The sequence below is a fragment of the Tachypleus tridentatus genome, chromosome 12 (genome assembly GCF_004210375.1).
Source record: "Tachypleus tridentatus isolate NWPU-2018 chromosome 12, ASM421037v1, whole genome shotgun sequence".
Taxonomy (NCBI): domain Eukaryota; kingdom Metazoa; phylum Arthropoda; class Merostomata; order Xiphosura; family Limulidae; genus Tachypleus; species Tachypleus tridentatus.
This window is the reverse complement of record NC_134836.1, coordinates 117,555,642-117,576,453: the sequence shown is the minus strand read 5'-3', so window position 1 is coordinate 117,576,453 and position 20,812 is coordinate 117,555,642. Positions and strand designations below refer to the sequence as shown.

General features: G+C 35.2%; 1 protein-coding gene across 1 annotated transcript in view; it reads right to left on the bottom strand.

Moving 5' to 3' along the window:
* The window catches only part of LOC143234467 (receptor-type tyrosine-protein phosphatase N2-like), a 562,455-nt gene that overhangs the window by 156,671 nt on the left and 384,972 nt on the right, over positions 1–20,812 (bottom strand). Inside the window, exons 3-6 of the mRNA XM_076471857.1 lie at positions 11,066–11,310; positions 9,761–9,819; positions 7,153–7,438; positions 1,964–2,336 (exon numbers count right to left, since the gene is read on the bottom strand). Of these exons, the coding sequence (XP_076327972.1) occupies positions 1,964–2,336; positions 7,153–7,438; positions 9,761–9,819; positions 11,066–11,310 (963 nt within the window). The remainder of the gene's footprint in view (positions 1–1,963; positions 2,337–7,152; positions 7,439–9,760; positions 9,820–11,065; positions 11,311–20,812) is intronic.

Here is a 20,812-nt window from a genome sequence, read left to right as displayed (position 1 = left end):
CACTTAATGACAACTGGATGTACACACATACCTGAAACAGTATTTAAATGTAAACTTTAGGGTTAGGTCCACTTAATGACAACTGGATGTACACACATACCTGAAACAGTATTTAAATGTAAACTTTAGGGTTAGGTACACTTGACGACAACTGGTTGTACACACATACCTGAAACAGTATTTAAATGTAAACTTTAGGGTTAGGTAAACTTGACGACAACTGGATGTACACACATACCTGAAACAGTATTTAAATGTAAACTTTAGGGTTAGGTACACTTAATGACAACTGGATGTACACACATACCTGAAACAGTATTTAAATGTAAACTTTAGGGTTAGGTACACTTGATGACAACTGGTTGTACACACATACCTGAAACAGTATTTAAATGTAAACTTTAGGGTTAGGTGCACTTCACGACAACTGGATGTACACACATACCTGAAACAGTATTTAAATGTAAACTTTAGGGTTAGGTACACTTGACGACAACTGGTTGTACACACATACCTGAAACAGTATTTAAATGTAAACTTTAGGGTTAGGTAAACTTGACGACAACTGGATGTACACACATACCTGAAACAGTATTTAAATGTAAACTTTAGGGTTAGGTACACTTAATGACAACTGGATGTACACACATACCTGAAACAGTATTTAAATGTAAACTTTAGGGTTAGGTACACTTGACGACAACTGGTTGTACACACATACCTGAAACAGTATTTAAATGTAAACTTTAGGGTTAGGTACACTTAATGACAACTGGATGTACACACATACCTGAAACAGTATTTAAATGTAAACTTTAGGGTTAGGTACACTTAATGACAACTGGATGTACACACATACCTGAAACAGTATTTAAATGTAAACTTTAGGGTTAGGTACACTTGACGACAACTGGATGTACACACATACCTGAAACAGTATTTAAATGTAAACTTTAGGGTTAGGTACACTTGATGACAACTGGTTGTACACACATACCTGAAACAGTATTTAAATGTAAACTTTAGGGTTAGGTACACTTAATGACAACTGGATGTACACACATACCTGAAACAGTATTTAAATGTAAACTTTAGGGTTAGGTACACTTAATGACAACTGGATGTACACACATACCTGAAACAGTATTTAAATGTAAACTTTAGGGTTAGGTACACTTGACGACAACTGGATGTACACACATACCTGAAACAGTATTTAAATGTAAACTTTAGGGTTAGGTACACTTGATGACAACTGGATGTACACACATACCTGAAACAGTATTTAAATGTAAACTTTAGGGTTAGGTACACTTGACGACAACTGGTTGTACACACATACCTGAAACAGTATTTAAATGTAAACTTTAGGGTTAGGTACACTTAATGACAACTGGATGTACACACATACCTGAAACAGTATTTAAATGTAAACTTTAGGGTTAGGTACACTTAATGACAACTGGATGTACACACATACCTGAAACAGTATTTAAATGTAAACTTTAGGGTTAGGTACACTTGACGACAACTGGATGTACACACATACCTGAAACAGTATTTAAATGTAAACTTTAGGGTTAGGTACACTTGATGACAACTGGTTGTACACACATACCTGAAACAGTATTTAAATGTAAACTTTAGGGTTAGGTACACTTAATGACAACTGGATGTACACACATACCTGAAACAGTATTTAAATGTAAACTTTAGGGTTAGGTACACTTAATGACAACTGGATGTACACACATACCTGAAACAGTATTTAAATGTAAACTTTAGGGTTAGGTACACTTGACGACAACTGGATGTACACACATACCTGAAACAGTATTTAAATGTAAACTTTAGGGTTAGGTACACTTGATGACAACTGGTTGTACACACATACCTGAAACAGTATTTAAATGTAAACTTTAGGGTTAGGTACACTTCACGACAACTGGATGTACACACATACCTGAAACAGTATTTAAATGTTTCAAAAATTTCGCATTTTTCACCCACATATTCTCATCTTCATTCAAAGTTGTGCTGCCATCTGGTGGGGAGAGTATATCATTTATTAAGTTGTCTCCCTGAAGAGACTGCCACCTATCTTTGTTGTTTCGTTCCTTTTCAATTAATTCATTTAGATGGTTTATAAATATCGGGTTCTTATCAGCCGTTTCCTTCTTCCAGATGTCAGGATTTGTCATTAGAAGAGATGAAAGCTGTTCTTCAGGCTCTTCTTGAATATCCGGTTCTTCTACAGAAACCCATTCTGTACCCCCTTCGGTGAAAATCGGCTTTTCTTTCAATGTTGAGAGTAATTCCACCTGAGAGGCAGGAGACTGAATAGAAGAGAAAAATAATAAGTTGAAATAGGGCTATTCGTCTGTATATAGCATACCACTACTTCATCACGAAACGACATCTTAAACATCAAGAAAAAACAAACAAACGCAGTGTACGTTTCAAAGGATCGTGGCAAGTACACAAAATACACATAACTGTTACTTTAAGTTGCTTTTAATTCATTATTTAATCAAGTTGTTTGTGATGGGGACTCGGCCACTACTCGGAATGTTCTAGGGCCTTGGGTTTTTGGAAGTTTATTCTCAGTGGCACTTGGGATGCTGTAGGATAATTTAATATGATCACAAAACTTCGGTATATCATTATTGTAGTACCGAGTAAGATTGACGTAATTTAATAATCTTCGAAAATCGAGAAAATAATTTAGTGCCAGTTTTTTGCTGTCAAAGGTTAAGTGGTCTCTTCCATGTGTTTCTTCTCTCCTGTTATTAGCTCAGTAGGAAACTCAGAATTTATAATGTTAAAATTCTGGCTTATATCTTTACAAAGGAAGAGTTTTACACTGCCCATTGTGAAAGTTTCCCCTTACAAACAGATACTGTCTTTAATAAGATTATAAGAACAACCCAAACATGCACACAGTCTGGTAAGTCAAGAACATCCCTAACATATATACACTGAAGTCAAGAACAATCCTAAGATATACACAGAATGTAAGTATGTCACGAACATCCTTAACATACATAGAGTGAAGTAAGTCAAGAACAACTCTAACATACACAGAGTGAAGTAAGTCAAGAACATCCTTAACATACATAGAGTGAAGTAAGTCAAGAACATCCTTAACATACATAGAGTGAAGTAAGTCAAGAACAACTCTAACATACACAGAGTGAAGTAAGTCAAGAACATCCTTAACATACATAGAGTGAAGTAAGTCAAGAACATCCTTAACATACATAGAGTGAAGTAAGTCAAGAACATCCTTAACATACACAGAGTGAAGTAAGTCATGAACATTCTTAACATACATAGAGTGAAGTAAGTCATGAACATCCTTAACATACACAGAGTGAAGTAAGTCATGAACATCATGAACATCCTTAACATACATAGAGTGAAGTAAGTCATGAACATCCTTAACATACATAGAGTGAAGTAAGTCATGAACATCCTTAACATACATAGAGTGAAGTAAGTCATGAACATTCTTAACATACACAGAATGTAAGTATATCACGAACATCCTTAACATACACAGAGTGAAGTAAGTCATGAACATCCTTAACATACATAGAGTGAAGTAAGTCATGAACATCCTTAACATACATAGAGTGAAGTAAGTTAAGAACATCCTTAACATACATAGAGTGAAGTAAGTCAAGAATATCCTTAACATACACAGAGTGAAGTAAGTCATGAACATTCTTAACATACATAGAGTGAAGTAAGTCATGAACATCCTTAACATACACAGAGTGAAGTAAGTCATGAACATCCTTAACATACACAGAGTGAAGTAAGTCATGAACATCCTTAACATACACAGAGTGAGTAAGTCAAGAACATCCTTAACATACATAGAGTGAAGTAAGTCACGAACATCCTTAACATACATAGAGTGAAGTAAGTCATGAACATCCTTAACATACATATAGTGAAGTAAGTCATGAACATCCTTAACATACATAGAGTGAAGTAAGTCATGAACATCCTTAACATACATAGAGTGAAGTAAGTCATGAACATCCTTAACATACATAGAGTGAAGTAAGTCAAGAACAACTCTGACATACACACAGTGACGTAAGTCAAGAGCATCCCTAACATACACACAGAATGTAAGTCACGAACAACCCAAGATACACACAGTAAACACGTCATCCAATCGTAGACTGTGTCTGTAACTAATGTGTAGTAAGTTAACATTTCTTATTTTTCATTCTAGATCTTTCAAGTAGAATAATGTGTCACATTTCCTATAAAATACCTCTTGTATAGAATCACGTCTCTCAGGTATAACAATGTGTCACATTTCCTACAGCATATCTCTTGTATATAATCACGTCTCTCAGGTATAACAAAGTGTCACATTTCCTACAGCATATTTATTGCATATAATCACGGTATAACAATGTGTCACATTTCCTACAATATATTTCTTGTATATAATCACGTCTCTCAGGTATAACAAACTGTCACATTTCCTACAATATATTTCTTGTATATAATCACGTCTCTCAGGTATAACAATGTGTCACATTTCCTACAATATATTTCTTGTATATAATCACGTCTGTCAGGTATAACAAAGTGTTACATTACCTACAATATATTTCTTGTATATAATCACGTCTGTCAGGTATAACAATGTGTCACATTTCCTACAATATATCTCTTGTATATAATCACGTCTGTCAGGTATAACAATGTGTCACATTTCCTACAATATATTTCTTGTATATAATCACGTCTGTCAGGTATAACAAAGTGTCACATTTCCTACAATATATTTCTTGTATATAATCACCTCTGTCAGGTATAACAAAGTGTTACATTTCCTACAATATATTTCTTGTATATAATCACGTCTGTCAGGTATAACAATGTGTCACATTTCCTACAATATATTTCTTGTATATAATCACGTCTCTCAGGTATAACAAAGTGTCACATTTCCTACAATATATCTCTTGTATATAATCACGTCTGTCAGGTATAACAATGTGTCACATTTCCTACAATATATTTCTTGTATATAATCACGTCTGTCAGGTATAACAAAGTGTCACATTTCCTACAATATATTTCTTGTATATAATCACCTCTGTCAGGTATAACAAAGTGTCACATTTCCTACAATATATTTCTTGTATATAATCACGTCTGTCAGGTATAACAAAGTGTCACATTTCCTACAATATATTTCTTGTATATAATCACCTCTGTCAGGTATAACAAAGTGTCACATTTCCTACAATATATTTCTTGTATATAATCACGTCTGTCAGGTATAACAAAGTGTCACATTTCCTACAATATATTACTTGTATATAATCACGTCTGTCAGGTATAACAAAGTGTCACATTTCCTACAATATATTTTTGTATATAATCACGGTATAACAATGTGTCACATTTCCTACAATATATTTCTTGTATATAATCACGTCTGTCAGGTATAACAATGTGTCACATTTCCTACAATATATTTCTTGTATATAATCACGTCTCTCAGGTATAACAAAGTGTCACATTTCCTACAATATATTTCTTGTATATAATCACGTCTCTCAGGTATAACAATGTGTCACATTTCCTACAATATATTTCTTGTATATAATCACGTCTCTCAGGTATAACAATGTGTCACATTTCCTATAATATATTTTTGTATATAATCACGGTATAACAATGTGTCACATTTCCTACACTATATTTCTTGTATATAATCACGTCTGTCAGGTATAACAAAGTGTCACATTTCCTACAATATATTTCTTGTATATAATCACGTCTCTCAGGTATAACAAAGTGTCACATTTCCTACAATATATTTCTTGTATATAATCACGTCTCTCAGGTATAACAATGTGTCACATTTCCTACAATATATTTCTTGTATATAATCACGTCTGTCAGGTATAACAATGTGTCACATTTCCTATAATATATTTTTGTATATAATCACGGTATAACAATGTGTCACATTTCCTACAATATATTTCTTGTATATAATCACGTCTGTCAGGTATAACAATGTGTCACATTTCCTACAATATATTTTTTGTATATAATCACGGTATAACAATGTGTCACATTTCCTACAATATATTTCTTGTATATAATCACGTCTGTCAGGTATAACAATGTGTCACATTTCCTACAATATATTTTTTGTATATAATCACGTCTCTCAGGTATAACAATGTGTCACATTTCCTACAATATACCGCATATCTTTATTATTTATTACACGAAAGACATAATAAAAAGTAAAACTGTATTTCGTAACACATATCAATATTTATTTTAATTGATCAGAACTGTAGATCATCAATACAAAAACGGGTTTCTGGACCGTTTAAAAATATTTATTTGGAACAGTCCCCTCTAAAGGAAACTAAATATATTCCACTGTAGTGATCAACACTCGTAACATCGTGCTTAAACATGAACTAACATATTACTCTTGTTTCTTAAACTAAGTCAGAAACGTGGCAACAAAGCTTCGTCCTAGCCATGACCATTGAGAGTTTTTCTTCTTTACTTACGTTATTCTAAGTTTTCAAAAAAAATTGTTTGACGTCAAACAGACAACAAAAATATCCTGGAACTAAAGAATAGACAGCTCTACGTAACGACAAGAAACTCACTTGAAATAAAAATGTATCTCAGAATGGCTGGTATGGGTATTAACACTTTTATTGGTAAGGAGAAAACAACGTTTCGACCTTCCTAGGTCATCTTCAGGTTAACAACAACAAAAAAAAAAACTGTTGACCTAAAAATGACCTATAAAGGTCGAGACGTTGTTCTCCGCTTATCAATAAAAGTGTTAATACCCATACCAGCCGTTCTGAAATACAATAAACAGCTCTGGAACTAAAATCAGAATGCTTGCGATCTAATCTCGTATTCTGTATATATTGGTAAATGTAGGCTTAAAATTAGGCTTAGAATATTTTTTTAATAGCCCTTGCACGATACATCCCTAACAAGTAAGTAAGAAATGAAAGTTATAACAGGAATTAATTACAGGAAATATTTAACAGAACATACAAATGGTGATTCAGAGGGATTGTGGAAACTTATTAGAAAATTTCAAGTATTTAAACTAAAGGGACTAACTTCCTGTTTCGAATTCTCGAGGTTGTTTTCCTCTTCTCGCAAAGTCTCACCAGCAGCCTGGAGAAGTTCTCGCAGATATTCGAGAAAAATCTCACTCTCCAGTTCTGAGAAGATGTTACCTCCAGAATCTGGAAGCTGATTGTTTCTCTTATCTTTGTTACCTTGATACGTCACATCCTCGTTATTGTCGAAGGCGTAGACGTTCTTGAATCTAGGTTCTTCAATAGGTGGGATATACGTCTCATCAGCATAATCCGAATAGGTGTCAGTCTTACTAGGATCAAAGCTGGAAGAGAAACAAGACCTCAAAACTGTTGTTAATATAAAACGGTAAACAAGACCTCAAAACTGTTGTTAATATAAAACGGTAAACAAGACCTCAAAACTGTTGTTAATATAAAACGGTAAACAAAACCTCAAAACTGTTGTTAATATAAAACGGTAAACAAGACCTCAAAACTGTTGTTAATATAAAACGGTAAACAAGACTTCAAAACTATTGTTAATATAAAACGGTAAATAATACCTCAAAACTGTTGTTAATATAAAGTCTATATTATTAGTTTAATTAGGGTTAATTAAAGCCACAGGAAAAAAAAAAACAGGCGTCCTAAACAATTATTAATAAAAACGATGAACTGATATAATAGGGTGTTTTTCTTACAGCAGAGCCACGTCGAACCCTTGATTCTAGAGTTGTAAATCCGTAGACTTACCGCTGTATCAGCGGGGAACATGATATAATAGATATTACTCCATGACAGACCCAGAATGGTCTGGTGGCTAAGGCAGTTTGATTCGTAATCTGTGGGTTGCGGGTTCGAATTCCTGTCACTAAACACAATTGCCCTTTCATCCATGGAGGCGTTATAATGTTACCATCAATTCCTGTATTCGCTGGTTGAACAGTAGTCCAGTAGTTTGTGGTGTTGACTAGCTACACTTCATCTAATCTATCATTGCTCAATTAGAAACGGTTAGAGCATATGGACCTTTTTGCGAAATTCAAACCAGACTTTTAATAATATATTTCAAAACGATTTCTTAAAGCTCGTAAAACTAAAAAAACAACAACGAGGTTCGATATCCATGGTTGACATAGTACAGATAGCCAAGTCCATTTTGATATCCATGGTTGACATGGTAAAGATAGCCAAGTCCATTTCGATATCCATGGTTGACATAGTACAGATAGCCAAGTCCACTTCGATATCCATGGTTGACATAGTACAGATAGCCAAGTCCATTGTGTAGTTTTGTGTTCATCTCCACACACGTTACCAATGTCGGGAATTATGTGATGACACAGGGGCTGTCGTATTATCAAAAACAGTATTAATTATAGTCATAAAACAGGGAAATGTAAAATAATTTAAAGTTTAAAACATTTTTGACATTCACATAATCGTAAACAAGTACGAAATCGTTCTGTTTCTAACGAATGCCAATTTTAATATAAATACAAACTTGAGGTTCCATTCCAAAATGCCTTGTCACTCCAGGTGGGCCCTACAAACACACGCTAGGTGTAGTGACAATCGTTCGCTTATTTCGTCAGTTGTAAGCGGAAACACATATAATCCTGTGTAAATAATGGTTTAGTTCCTGTAATAACATTATCCTTGGTTTGATCTTTCTTGACCAATTAAAATGTTTCTCGTTTACCTTATAGATACAAGTCGGTCGAATAAGTTTGTTTATTTCGAATTTCGCGCAAAGCTACACGAGGGCTATTTGCGCTAACCTTCTCTAATTTAGCACAGGAAGGCAGCTAGGCACCACCACCCACTGCTGACTCTTGGGCTACTCTTTTACCAACAAATAGTTGGATAGACCATCGCATTATAATGCCCCCACGACTGAAAGGGCGAACACGTTTGATGCTATAGGGATTCGAACCCGCAACACTCAGATTACGAGTTGAGAGATTTAACCCCCTGGCCATGCCGGGCCCCGAATAAGTTTACGCCGAACAACTTACAAACGTCGAAAAATGTTCCTGTACCTATAAAGATATAAATTTAAAAACATGTTCGCCCTTTCAGCCGTGAGGACGTTATAATGTTACGGTCAATCCAACTATTCGTTGGTAAAAGAGTAGCCAAAGAGTTGGCTGTGGGTGGTGATGACTAGCTGCCTTCCCTGTAGTCTTACACTGTTAAATTATGGACGGTTATCATAAATAGCCCTCGAGTAGCTTTTCGCAAAAGTCAAAACAAAACAAACCAAACTTGAAAATTGCATGTTATCCATGCTGCGCTTAGTTGAAGAAAAAATGACTACGAAGAAAGAAATCATGCTATTACACTTACATCATGTCCAGGTGGGGGCGCTCGACTCGCAATCTAAGAGTCCCGGATTCGAATCCCCGTCACACCAAACATGCTCGCCCTTTCGGCCATTGGAGCGTTATAATATAACGGTAAAAGGGTATCCAAATGGTTTGGAGTGGACAGTGATATCTAGTTTCCCATTCTAGTCTTACACTGATAAATCAGGGACGGCTAGCGCAAATAGCCCTTGTGTAGCTTTACGCGAAATTTAAAAACACCAAACAGCTGGTCAATTATAGCTTTGGCGTAATAAATTTACTAGACAATGGCCTTACCTGATATAGGCTAAGTCCTGGGGATTCACGTGTTCCAACTCTTCAGCTACGTGCGAGGGCTAGGACAAGAATATAAAGACTTCTTTAAAGACACTTCACAGAAAGTTAAATACGATAACTTTTTCTTTGCTGTAAGTTTAGTCTCAAACTAGACAAAAAGAACTTAAAATAATATGCTCAAACTAGCACTTCCTAGGATATTTAAAAATATGGCATGTTTCTTATCACCGAGCTATGAATAACGACGACCTCAAGATATGACACCAACAAGAAACTACAAATAAAATTTCAACTCGTAACTCTCAGGTAAGATGTGGGTAAGTTTAGTCTAATACAGTTTACACGTTTAGTCCAGACTTACCAAGGTAATTTTAATAGAGACAACACAAGAAGTTTACCTAGATATCTGGGAGGTACTTAATCTATACAGTGCACATAGAGAATTCAAGACTTCTCTGTGGAAGTATTTATATATATATATCTATTGGTATTTGGGTATTAGTATTTATGTACCCAGGAGGGTCAGGTTTCGTCGACTTCTTCCACCTTCCTTTGTATTTGTTCCAGTACCTGTCCAGTGTATTATACACGAGGGCCCGAGTAACCCGCACTTACTCAGGCCCCTATTAGGACAACGTCCACGCACTATCTACACATACACTTGATGCAAATAAATCACTTCTCTTTATTGATCCATAATTATGTTGAAATATTTATATCTAGAAGGTGAAACTGTAGGTTAAATAGAATTCACAGTTCAGTCACGTCTATCATTGGGTCTCGCTCGATTTGCTCCTGATAATACTTCACTTACAGCCCTAACGGTTAGTCTAGAAACTAAACTATTGTTAGAGTTAAATATGATATTTATTTTGTTCCATAGAATATCTGTATCCGACAAGCTAATGATATATCGATACAATATATATATAATCTGTAATATGTGTGTGCTTGTTTGAGAAGCTTTTTAATTTTAGGGAAATACAGACAGCGTGACCATCTATTGTAAGGGAGGAATGGGTGTGATATATTACAACTGTTAAGGCTTCAGGTGAGAGCTGGAACTTACAGTCATTAAACATTTGAAATACTGTACATGTAGCTACAGATATTAACACACCCCGCTGTTAAACATTACGGCAACCCCCTTCTATAAGACAAGAAGTTAAAACCTCCTTTGTTAGATATTAAAGCAAAACATCCCATTTGTCAAGCAAGAAGGGAAGACCCCTCTGTCATATGTAAGGAAAAAAACGTGTGTTTTACGTGAATAAAAGCACTTAACAAATTGTTTAATAACCTTACCACAGCAGGAAGTGTCAGCTTAAGCACTCTTGAACACAGGCCTGGATCATACATCAGGTTGTGCCTGTCGGTGTACAAGATGTTCTGCATGGTACATTGAGTGTAATCGTTACTCCAACGGTAACCTCCATTGAAGAGACGTTTCATCTCTTGTTCAAGTAGACGAAGTGTGTCTGGTGTCAAATTGTGCCGATAGGTGTCGCCACCATTATCATAACCTGCTTGACAACGTCCAAAGGCATTATCTGCAAAAGAAATGTTTACGGTGACATTCACACTTACTGGCAGATGTAAAAAAGTGTAGCAGTTGTATGTAAAAAGTGACGGATACAATCTTCTGACGGATTAAAAAAAGAGTCCATACCAAACCAACGTTCGTTTTCCATATTATTCATTCTTCCCCGGATAGTTCTGCTTCTTCGACATTTTTTACTCAAATAAAATATACAAACAGTTCTGTTTTTGGTTTCGAAAAAAGAAACTACAAATAATTGAAAGATATATCAACTTTAAAAATAGATCAGTTCTAATAAAGATTCACTCTATAAATCGGTCAGCTATGAGTACCTAGGAGACTTATCAATTATACACAAGCACAAAGATTTGTATATTGTACTTGATAGCAGAAATGCACGCCCTCTGGAGAGGTATAATTTAGTTCCTGTGAAAGACTATTATTAAAACCTGCGACCTTTCTGACAGTTCTAAAACAATGTATCCATATGTGTATGTTTTCTTACAGCAAAGCCACATCTGGCTATGTGCTGAGTCCACTGAGGGAAATCGAACCGCTGATTTTAGCGTTGTAAATCCGTAGACTTACCGCTGTATCAGCGGGGATTAATATATTCTTACTTAACATTCGGTAACGTTTACCATACACGAGAAAAAAAGATTTTATTGAAATTTTAGTTTAAAAATGAGTATATTTTATTTGAAGTGTTTCTATGATGACACATACCAATGTGAGTAGATTTTGTGTGAAGTGTCTCTATGATGACACATACCAATGTGAGTAGATTTTATGTGAAGTGTTTCTATGATGACACATACCAATGTGAGTAGATTTTATGTGAAGTGTTTCTATGATGACACATACCAATGTAAGTATATTTTATTTGAAGTGTTTCTATGATGACACATACCAATGTGAGTAGATTTTATGTGAAGTGTTTCTATGATGACACATACCAATGTGAGTATATTTTATTAGAAGTGTTTCTATGATGACACATACCAATGTGAGTAGATTTTATGTGAAGTGTTTCTATGATGACACATACCAATGTGAGTAGATTTTATGTGAAGTGTTTCTATGATGACACATACCAATGTGAGTAGATTTTGTGTGAAGTGTCTCTATGATGACACATACCAATGTGAGTAGATTTTATGTGAAGTGTTTCTATGATGACACATACCAATGTGAGTAGATTTTATGTGAAGTGTTTCTATGATGACACATACCAATGTGAGTAGATTTTATGTGAAGTGTTTCTATGATGACACATACCAATGTAAGTATATTTTATTTGAAGTGTTTCTATGATGACACATACCAATGTGAGTAGATTTTATGTGAAGTGTTTCTATGATGACACACACTAATGTAAGTATATTTTATTTGAAATGTTTCTATGATGACACATACCAATGTGAGTAGATTTTATGTGAAGTGTTTCTATGATGACACATACCAATGTGAGTAGATTTTGTGTGAAGTGTCTCTATGATGACACATACCAATGTGAGTAGATTTTATGTGAAGTGTTTCTATGATGACACATACCAATGTGAGTAGATTTTATTTGAAGTGTTTCTATGATGACACATACCAATGTGAGTAGATTTTATGTGAAGTGTTTCTATGATGACACATACCAATGTAAGTATATTTTATTTGAAGTGTTTCTATGATGACACATACCAATGTGAGTAGATTTTATGTGAAGTGTTTCTATGATGACACATACCAATGTGAGTATATTTTATTTGAAGTGTTTCTATGATGACACATACCAATGTGAGTAGATTTTATGTGAAGTGTTTCTATGATGACACATACCGATGTGAGTAGATTATATTTGAAGTATTTCTATGATGACACATACCAATGTGAGTAGATTTTATGTGAAGTGTTTCTATGATGACACATACCAATGTGAGTAGATTTTATGTGAAGTGTTTCTATGATGACACATACCAATGTGAATAGATTTTGTGAAGTGTTTCTATGATGACACATACCAATGTAAGTATATTTTATGGGAAGTGTTTCTATGATGACACATACTAATGTAAGTATATTTTATGTGAAGTGTTTCTATGATGACACATACCAATGTGAGTAGATTTTGTGAAGTGTTTCTATGATGACACATACCAATGTAAGTATATTTTATGGGAAGTGTTTCTATGATGACACATACCAGTGTGAGTAGATTTTGTGAAGTGTTTCTATGATGACACATACCAATGTGAGTAGATTTTGTGAAGTGTTTCTATGATGACACATACCAATGTAAGTATATTTTATGGGAAGTGTTTCTATGATGACACATACCAGTGTGAGTAGATTTTGTGAAGTGTTTCTATGATGACACATACCAATGTAAGTATATTTTATGTGAAGTGTTTCTATGATGACACATACCAATGTGAGTAGATTTTGTGAAGTGTTTCTATGATGACACATACCAATGTGAGTAGATTTTATTTGAGGTGTTTCTATGATGACACATACCAATGTGAGTAGATTTTATTTGAAATGTTTCTATGATGACACATACCAATGTGAGTAGATTTTATGTGAAGTGTTTCTATGATGACACATACCAATGTGAGTAGATTTTATGTGAAGTGTTTCTATGATGACACATACCAATGTGAGTAGATTTTGTGTGAAGTGTCTCTATGATGACACATACCAATGTGAGTAGATTTTATGTGAAGTGTTTCTATGATGACACATACCAATGTGAGTAGATTTTATGTGAAGTGTTTCTATGATGACACATACCAATGTAAGTATATTTTATTTGAAGTGTTTCTATGATGACACATACCAATGTGAGTAGATTTTATGTGAAGTGTTTCTATGATGACACACACTAATGTAAGTATATTTTATTTGAAATGTTTCTATGATGACACATACCAATGTGAGTAGATTTTATGTGAAGTGTTTCTATGATGACACATACCAATGTGAGTAGATTTTGTGTGAAGTGTCTCTATGATGACACATACCAATGTGAGTAGATTTTATGTGAAGTGTTTCTATGATGACACATACCAATGTGAGTAGATTTTATGTGAAGTGTTTCTATGATGACACATACCAATGTGAGTAGATTTTATGTGAAGTGTTTCTATGATGACACATACCAATGTAAGTATATTTTATGTGAAGTGTTTCTATGATGACACATACCAATGTGAGTAGATTTTGTGAAGTGTTTCTATGATGACACATACCAATGTGAGTAGATTTTATTTGAAGTGTTTCTATGATGACACATACCAATGTGAGTAGATTTTATGTGAAGTGTTTCTATGATGACACATACCGATGTGAGTAGATTATATTTGAAGTATTTCTATGATGACACATACCAATGTGAGTAGATTTTATGTGAAGTGTTTCTATGATGACACATACCAATGTGAGTAGATTTTGTGAAGTGTTTCTATGATGACACATACCAATGTGAATAGATTTTGTGAAGTGTTTCTATGATGACACATACCAATGTGAGTAGATTTTATGTGAAGTGTTTCTATGATGACACATACCAATGTGAGTAGATTTTATGTGAAGTGTTTCTATGATGACACATACCAATGTGAGTAGATTTTATGTGAAGTGTTTCTATGATGACACATACCAATGTGAGTAGATTTTATGTGAAGTGTTTCTATGATGACACATACCAATGTGAGTAGATTATATTTGAAGTATTTCTATGATGACACATACCAATGTGAGTAGATTTTATGTGAAGTGTTTCTATGATGACACATACCAATGTGAGTAGATTTTATGTGAAGTGTTTCTATGATGACACATACCAATGTGAGTAGATTTTATGTGAAGTGTTTCTATGATGACACATACCAATATGAGTAGATTTTGTGTGAAGTGTCTCTATGATGACACATACCAATGTGAGTAGATTTTATGTGAAGTGTTTCTATGATGACACATACCAATGTGAGTAGATTTTATGTGAAGTGTTTCTATGATGACACATACCAATGTGAGTAGATTTTATGTGAAGTGTTTCTATGATGACACATACCAATGTAAGTATATTTTATTTGAAGTGTTTCTATGATGACACATACCAATGTGAATAGATTTTGTGAAGTGTTTCTATGATGACACATACCAATGTGAGTAGATTATATTTGAAGTGTTTCTATGATGACACATACCAATGTGAGTAGATTTTATTTGAAGTGTTTCTATGATGACACATACCAATGTGAGTAGATTTTATTTGAAGTGTTTCTATGATGACAGATACCAATGAAAGTGTTTTGCTTTTCTGTTCATGAGATTTTCACTAAAAAAAAACAAATTTAAGTTTGTTTTTGATTGGATAAATCTAAAACTTACATATTTTTGTTTCTAACTTCAGTTGTTCTACTTATTGTTCTGCTACAAAAATAACGCCTAGTTATAAACAAACATTTCCAAGTTATGACTGGTGCGGTATTTTCCGACATCCGTGTTTTGGACATAGACATCCCAAGTTCCGTTATAACAAGATGTAAAAACCACCGAGACAATCTGTTACCATCTGTGAGTTCCTCTACTTGTAAGACAGTCACTACACCTTACCACCCACTCAAGAGTGATTCACTGTTACTCTTATAAAGCACATGCATGTGAGAAATGTTTCGCGTTATCCACGAATCTGGATTCGCCTTTCTGAATTTGGACAACTCAAGCCCCAGTTATTAGGATCCAGAGAAAGTATCCATTGTACACCTGAAGTGTTTATTTTCAAAACCAGCTTCAGATAGGACCTAAGGTATTTAGGTTGGTCTTTAAAGCTACATGTATTCCTTCAGAAACCAAAAGTATTTTCACTTATCACTTCAGAAACTTACTCAGAGAGATTATTGTTACATGAAAGTCTTCAAGGAATACATTTATATATGCTGTTGTGGTTACATGAGAAACTTTGAAGGAGATACTCCCCATCATTTGTCTACAAACAGAAACCAAGAATGTGAGTTATCATCATGTTGTCTACAAACAGAACCAAGAATGTGACTCCCAATTATGTTTTCTACAAACAGAATAAAAAATGTGAGCCCCCATCATGTTGTCTACAAACAGAACCAAGAATGTGAATCCCCATTATGTTGTCTACAAACAGAACCAGGAATGTAAGTTCCCATCATGTTGTCTACAAACAGAAACCAAGAATGTAATTTCCCATCATGTTGTCCACAAACAGAAACCAAGTATGTAAGTTCCCATCATGTTGTCTGCAAACATAAAAAAAGAATGTGACTCCCCATCATGTTGTCTAGAAACAGAAATCAAGAATGTGAGCCCCCATCATGTTGTCTACAAACAGAAACCAAGAATGTGAGTTCCCATCACGTTTTCTACAAGCAGAACCAAGAATGAATTACCGTCATGTTATCTATAAACAGAACCAGGAATGATTCCCCATTATGTTGTCTACAAACAGAATCAAGAATGTGACTCCCCATTATGTTGTCTACAAACAAAACCAAGAATGACTTACTACCATGTTATCTATAAACAGAACCAGGAATGATTCCCCATTATGTTGTCTACAAACAGAAACCCAGAATGTAAGTTCTCATCATGTTATCTGCAAACAGAAACCAAGAATGCAACTCTCCATCATGTTGTCTACAAACAGAAACCAAGAATGTGAGTTCCCATCATGTTGTCTACAAACAGAAACCAAGAATGTGAGTTCCCATCATGTTGTCTACAAACAGAAACCAAGAATGCGACTCCCCATTATGTTGTCTACAAACAGAAACCAAGAAAGCAACTCCCCATCATGTTGTCTAGAAACAGAAACCAAGAATGTGAATCCCCATTATGTTGTCTACAAACAGAACCAAGAATGTGAGTCCCCATCATGTTGTCTACAAACAGAAACCAAGAATGTGAGTCCCCATCATGTTGTCTACAAACAGAAACCAAGAATGTGGCTCCCCATCATGTTGTCTACAAACAGAAACCAAGAATGTGAGTCCCCATCATGTTGTCTACAAACAGAAACCAAGAATGTGGCTCCCCATTATGTTGTCTACAAACAGAAACCAAGAATGAGAGTTCCCATCATGTTGTCTACAAACAGAAACCAAGAATGCAACTCCTCATCATGTTGTCTACGAACAGAAACCAAGAATGCAATTACCCTACATGTTGTCTACAAACAGAAACCAAGAATGTGAGTTCCCATCATGTTGTCTGCAAACAGAAACCAAGAATGCAACTCCTCATCATGTTGTCTACGAACAGAAACCAAGAATGCAACTACCCTACATGTTGTCTACAAACAGAAACCAAGAATGTGAGTTCCCATCATGTTGTCTACAAACAGAAACAAAGAATACAACTTTCCATCATGTTGTCTACAAACAGAAACCAACAATGTGAGTTCCCATCATGTTGTCTACAAACAGAAACCAAGAATGTGAGTTCCCATCATGTTGTCTACAAACAGAAACCAAGAATGTGGCTCCCCATTATGTTGTCTACAAACAGAAACCAAGAATGTAAGTTCCCATCATGTTGTCTACAAACAGAAACCAAGAATGTGGCTCCCCATTATGTTGTCTACAAACAGAAACCAAGAATGTAAGTTCCCATCATGTTGTCTACAAACAGAAACCAAGAATGTGGCTCCCCATCATGTTGTCTACAAACAGAAACCAAGAATGTGAGTTCCCATCATGTTGTCTGCAAACAGAAACCAAGAATGCCACTCCCCATCATGTTGTCTACAAACAGAAACAAAGAATACAACTTTCCATCATGTTGTCTACAAACAGAAACCAACAATGTGAGTTCCCATCATGTTTTCTACAAACAGAAACCAAGAATGTGAGTTCCCATCATGTTGTCTACAAACATAAACCAAGAATGCAACTCCCCATCATGTTGTCTACAAACAGAAACCAAGAATGTGGCTCCCCATTATGTTGTCTACAAACAGAAACCAAGAATGTAAGTTCCCATCATGTTGTCTACAAACAGAAACCAAGAATGTGAGTTCCCATCATGTTGTCTACAAACAGAAACCAATAATGTGAGTTCCCATCATGTTGTCTACAAACAGAAACCAAGTATGTAAGTTCCCATCATGTTGTCTACAAACATAAAAAAAGAATGTGACTCCCCATCATGTTGTCTACAAACAGAAATCAAGAATGTGATCCCCCATCATGTTGTCTACAAACAGAAACCAAGAATGTGAGTTCCCATCACGTTGTCTACAAACAGAACCAAGAATGAATTACTGTCATGTTATCTATAAACAGAACCAGGAATGATTCCCCATTATGTTGTCTAGAAACAGAATCAAGAATGTGACTCCCCATTATGTTGTCTACAAACAAAACCAAGAATGACTTACTACCATGTTATCTATAAACAGAACCAGGAATGATTCCCCATTATGTTGTCTACAAACAGAAATCAGGAATATGAGCCCCATCATGTTGTCTACAAACAGAAACAAAGAATACAACTTTCCATCATGTTGTCTACAAACAGAAACCAACAATGTGAGTTCCCATCATGTTGTCTACAAACAGAAACCAAGAATGTGAGTTCCCATCATGTTGTCTACAAACAGAAACCAAGAATGTGGCTCCCCATTATGTTGTCTACAAACAGAAACCAAGAATGTAAGTTCCCATCATGTTGTCTACAAACAGAAACCAAGAATGTAAGTTCCCATCATGTTGTCTACAAACAGAAACCAAGAATGTGGCTCCCCATTATGTTGTCTACAAACAGAAACCAAGAATGTAAGTTCCCATCATGTTGTCTACAAACAGAAACCAAGAATGTGAGTTCCCATCATGTTGTCTACAAACAGAAACCAATAATGTGAGTTCCCATCATGTTGTCTACAAACAGAAACCAAGTATGTAAGTTCCCATCATGTTGTCTACAAACATAAAAAAAGAATGTGACTCCCCATCATGTTGTCTACAAACAGAAATCAAGAATGTGATCCCCCATCATGTTGTCTACAAACAGAAACCAAGAATGTGAGTTCCCATCACGTTGTCTACAAACAGAACCAAGAATGAATTACTGTCATGTTATCTATAAACAGAACCAGGAATGATTCCCCATTATGTTGTCTAGAAACAGAATCAAGAATGTGACTCCCCATTATGTTGTCTACAAACAAAACCAAGAATGACTTACTACCATGTTATCTATAAACAGAACCAGGAATGATTCCCCATTATGTTGTCTACAAACAGAAATCAGGAATATGAGCCCCCATCATGTTGTCTACAAACAGAAACAAAGAATACAACTTTCCATCATGTTGTCTACAAACAGAAACCAACAATGTGAGTTCCCATCATGTTGTCTACAAACAGAAACCAAGAATGTGAGTTCCCATCATGTTGTCTACAAACAGAAACCAAGAATGTGGCTCCCCATTATGTTGTCTACAAACAGAAACCAAGAATGTAAGTTCCCATCATGTTGTCTACAAACAGAAACCAAGAATGTAAGTTCCCATCATGTTGTCTACAAACAGAAACCAAGAATGTGGCTCCCCATCATGTTGTCTACAAACAGAAACCAAGAATGTGAGTTCCCATCATGTTGTCTGCAAACAGAAACCAAGAATGCAACTCCCCATCATGTTGTCTACAAACAGAAACCAAGAATGTGGCTCCCTATTATGTTGTCTACAAACAGAAACCAAGAATGTAAGTTCCCATCATGTTGTCTACAAACAGAAACCAAGAATGTGAGTTCCCATCATGTTGTCTACAAACAGAAACCAAGAATGTGAGTTCCCATCATGTTGTCTACAAACAGAAACCAAGTATGTAAGTTCCCATCATGTTGTCTACAAACAGAATCAAGAATGTGACTCCCCATTATGTTGTCTACAAACAAAACCAAGAATGACTTACTACCATGTTATCTGTAAACAGAACCAGGAATGATTCCCCATTATGTTGTCTACAAACAGAAATCAGGAATATGAGCCCCCATCATGTTGTCTACAAACAGAACCAAGAATGTGACTCCCCATTATGTTGTCTACAAACAGAAACCAAGAATGCAAGTTCTCATCATGTTGTCTACGAACAGAAACCAAGAATGTGAGTTCTCATCATGTTATCTGCAAACAGAAACCAAGAATGCAACTCTCCATCATGTTGTCTACAAACAGAAACCAAGAATGTGAGTTCCCATCATGTTGTCTACAAACAGAAACCAAAAATGTGACTCCCCATTATGTTGTCTACAAACAGAAACCAAGAATGTGAGTTCCCATCATGTTGTCTACAAACAGAAACCAAGAATGTGGCTCCCCATTATGTTGTCTACAAACAGAAACCAAGAATGTAAGTTCCCATCATGTTGTCTACAAACAGAAACCAAGAATGTGGCTCCCCATTATGTTGTCTACAAACAGAAACCAAGAATGTGAGTTCCCATCATGTTGTCTACAAACAGAAACCAAGAATGTGATTCCC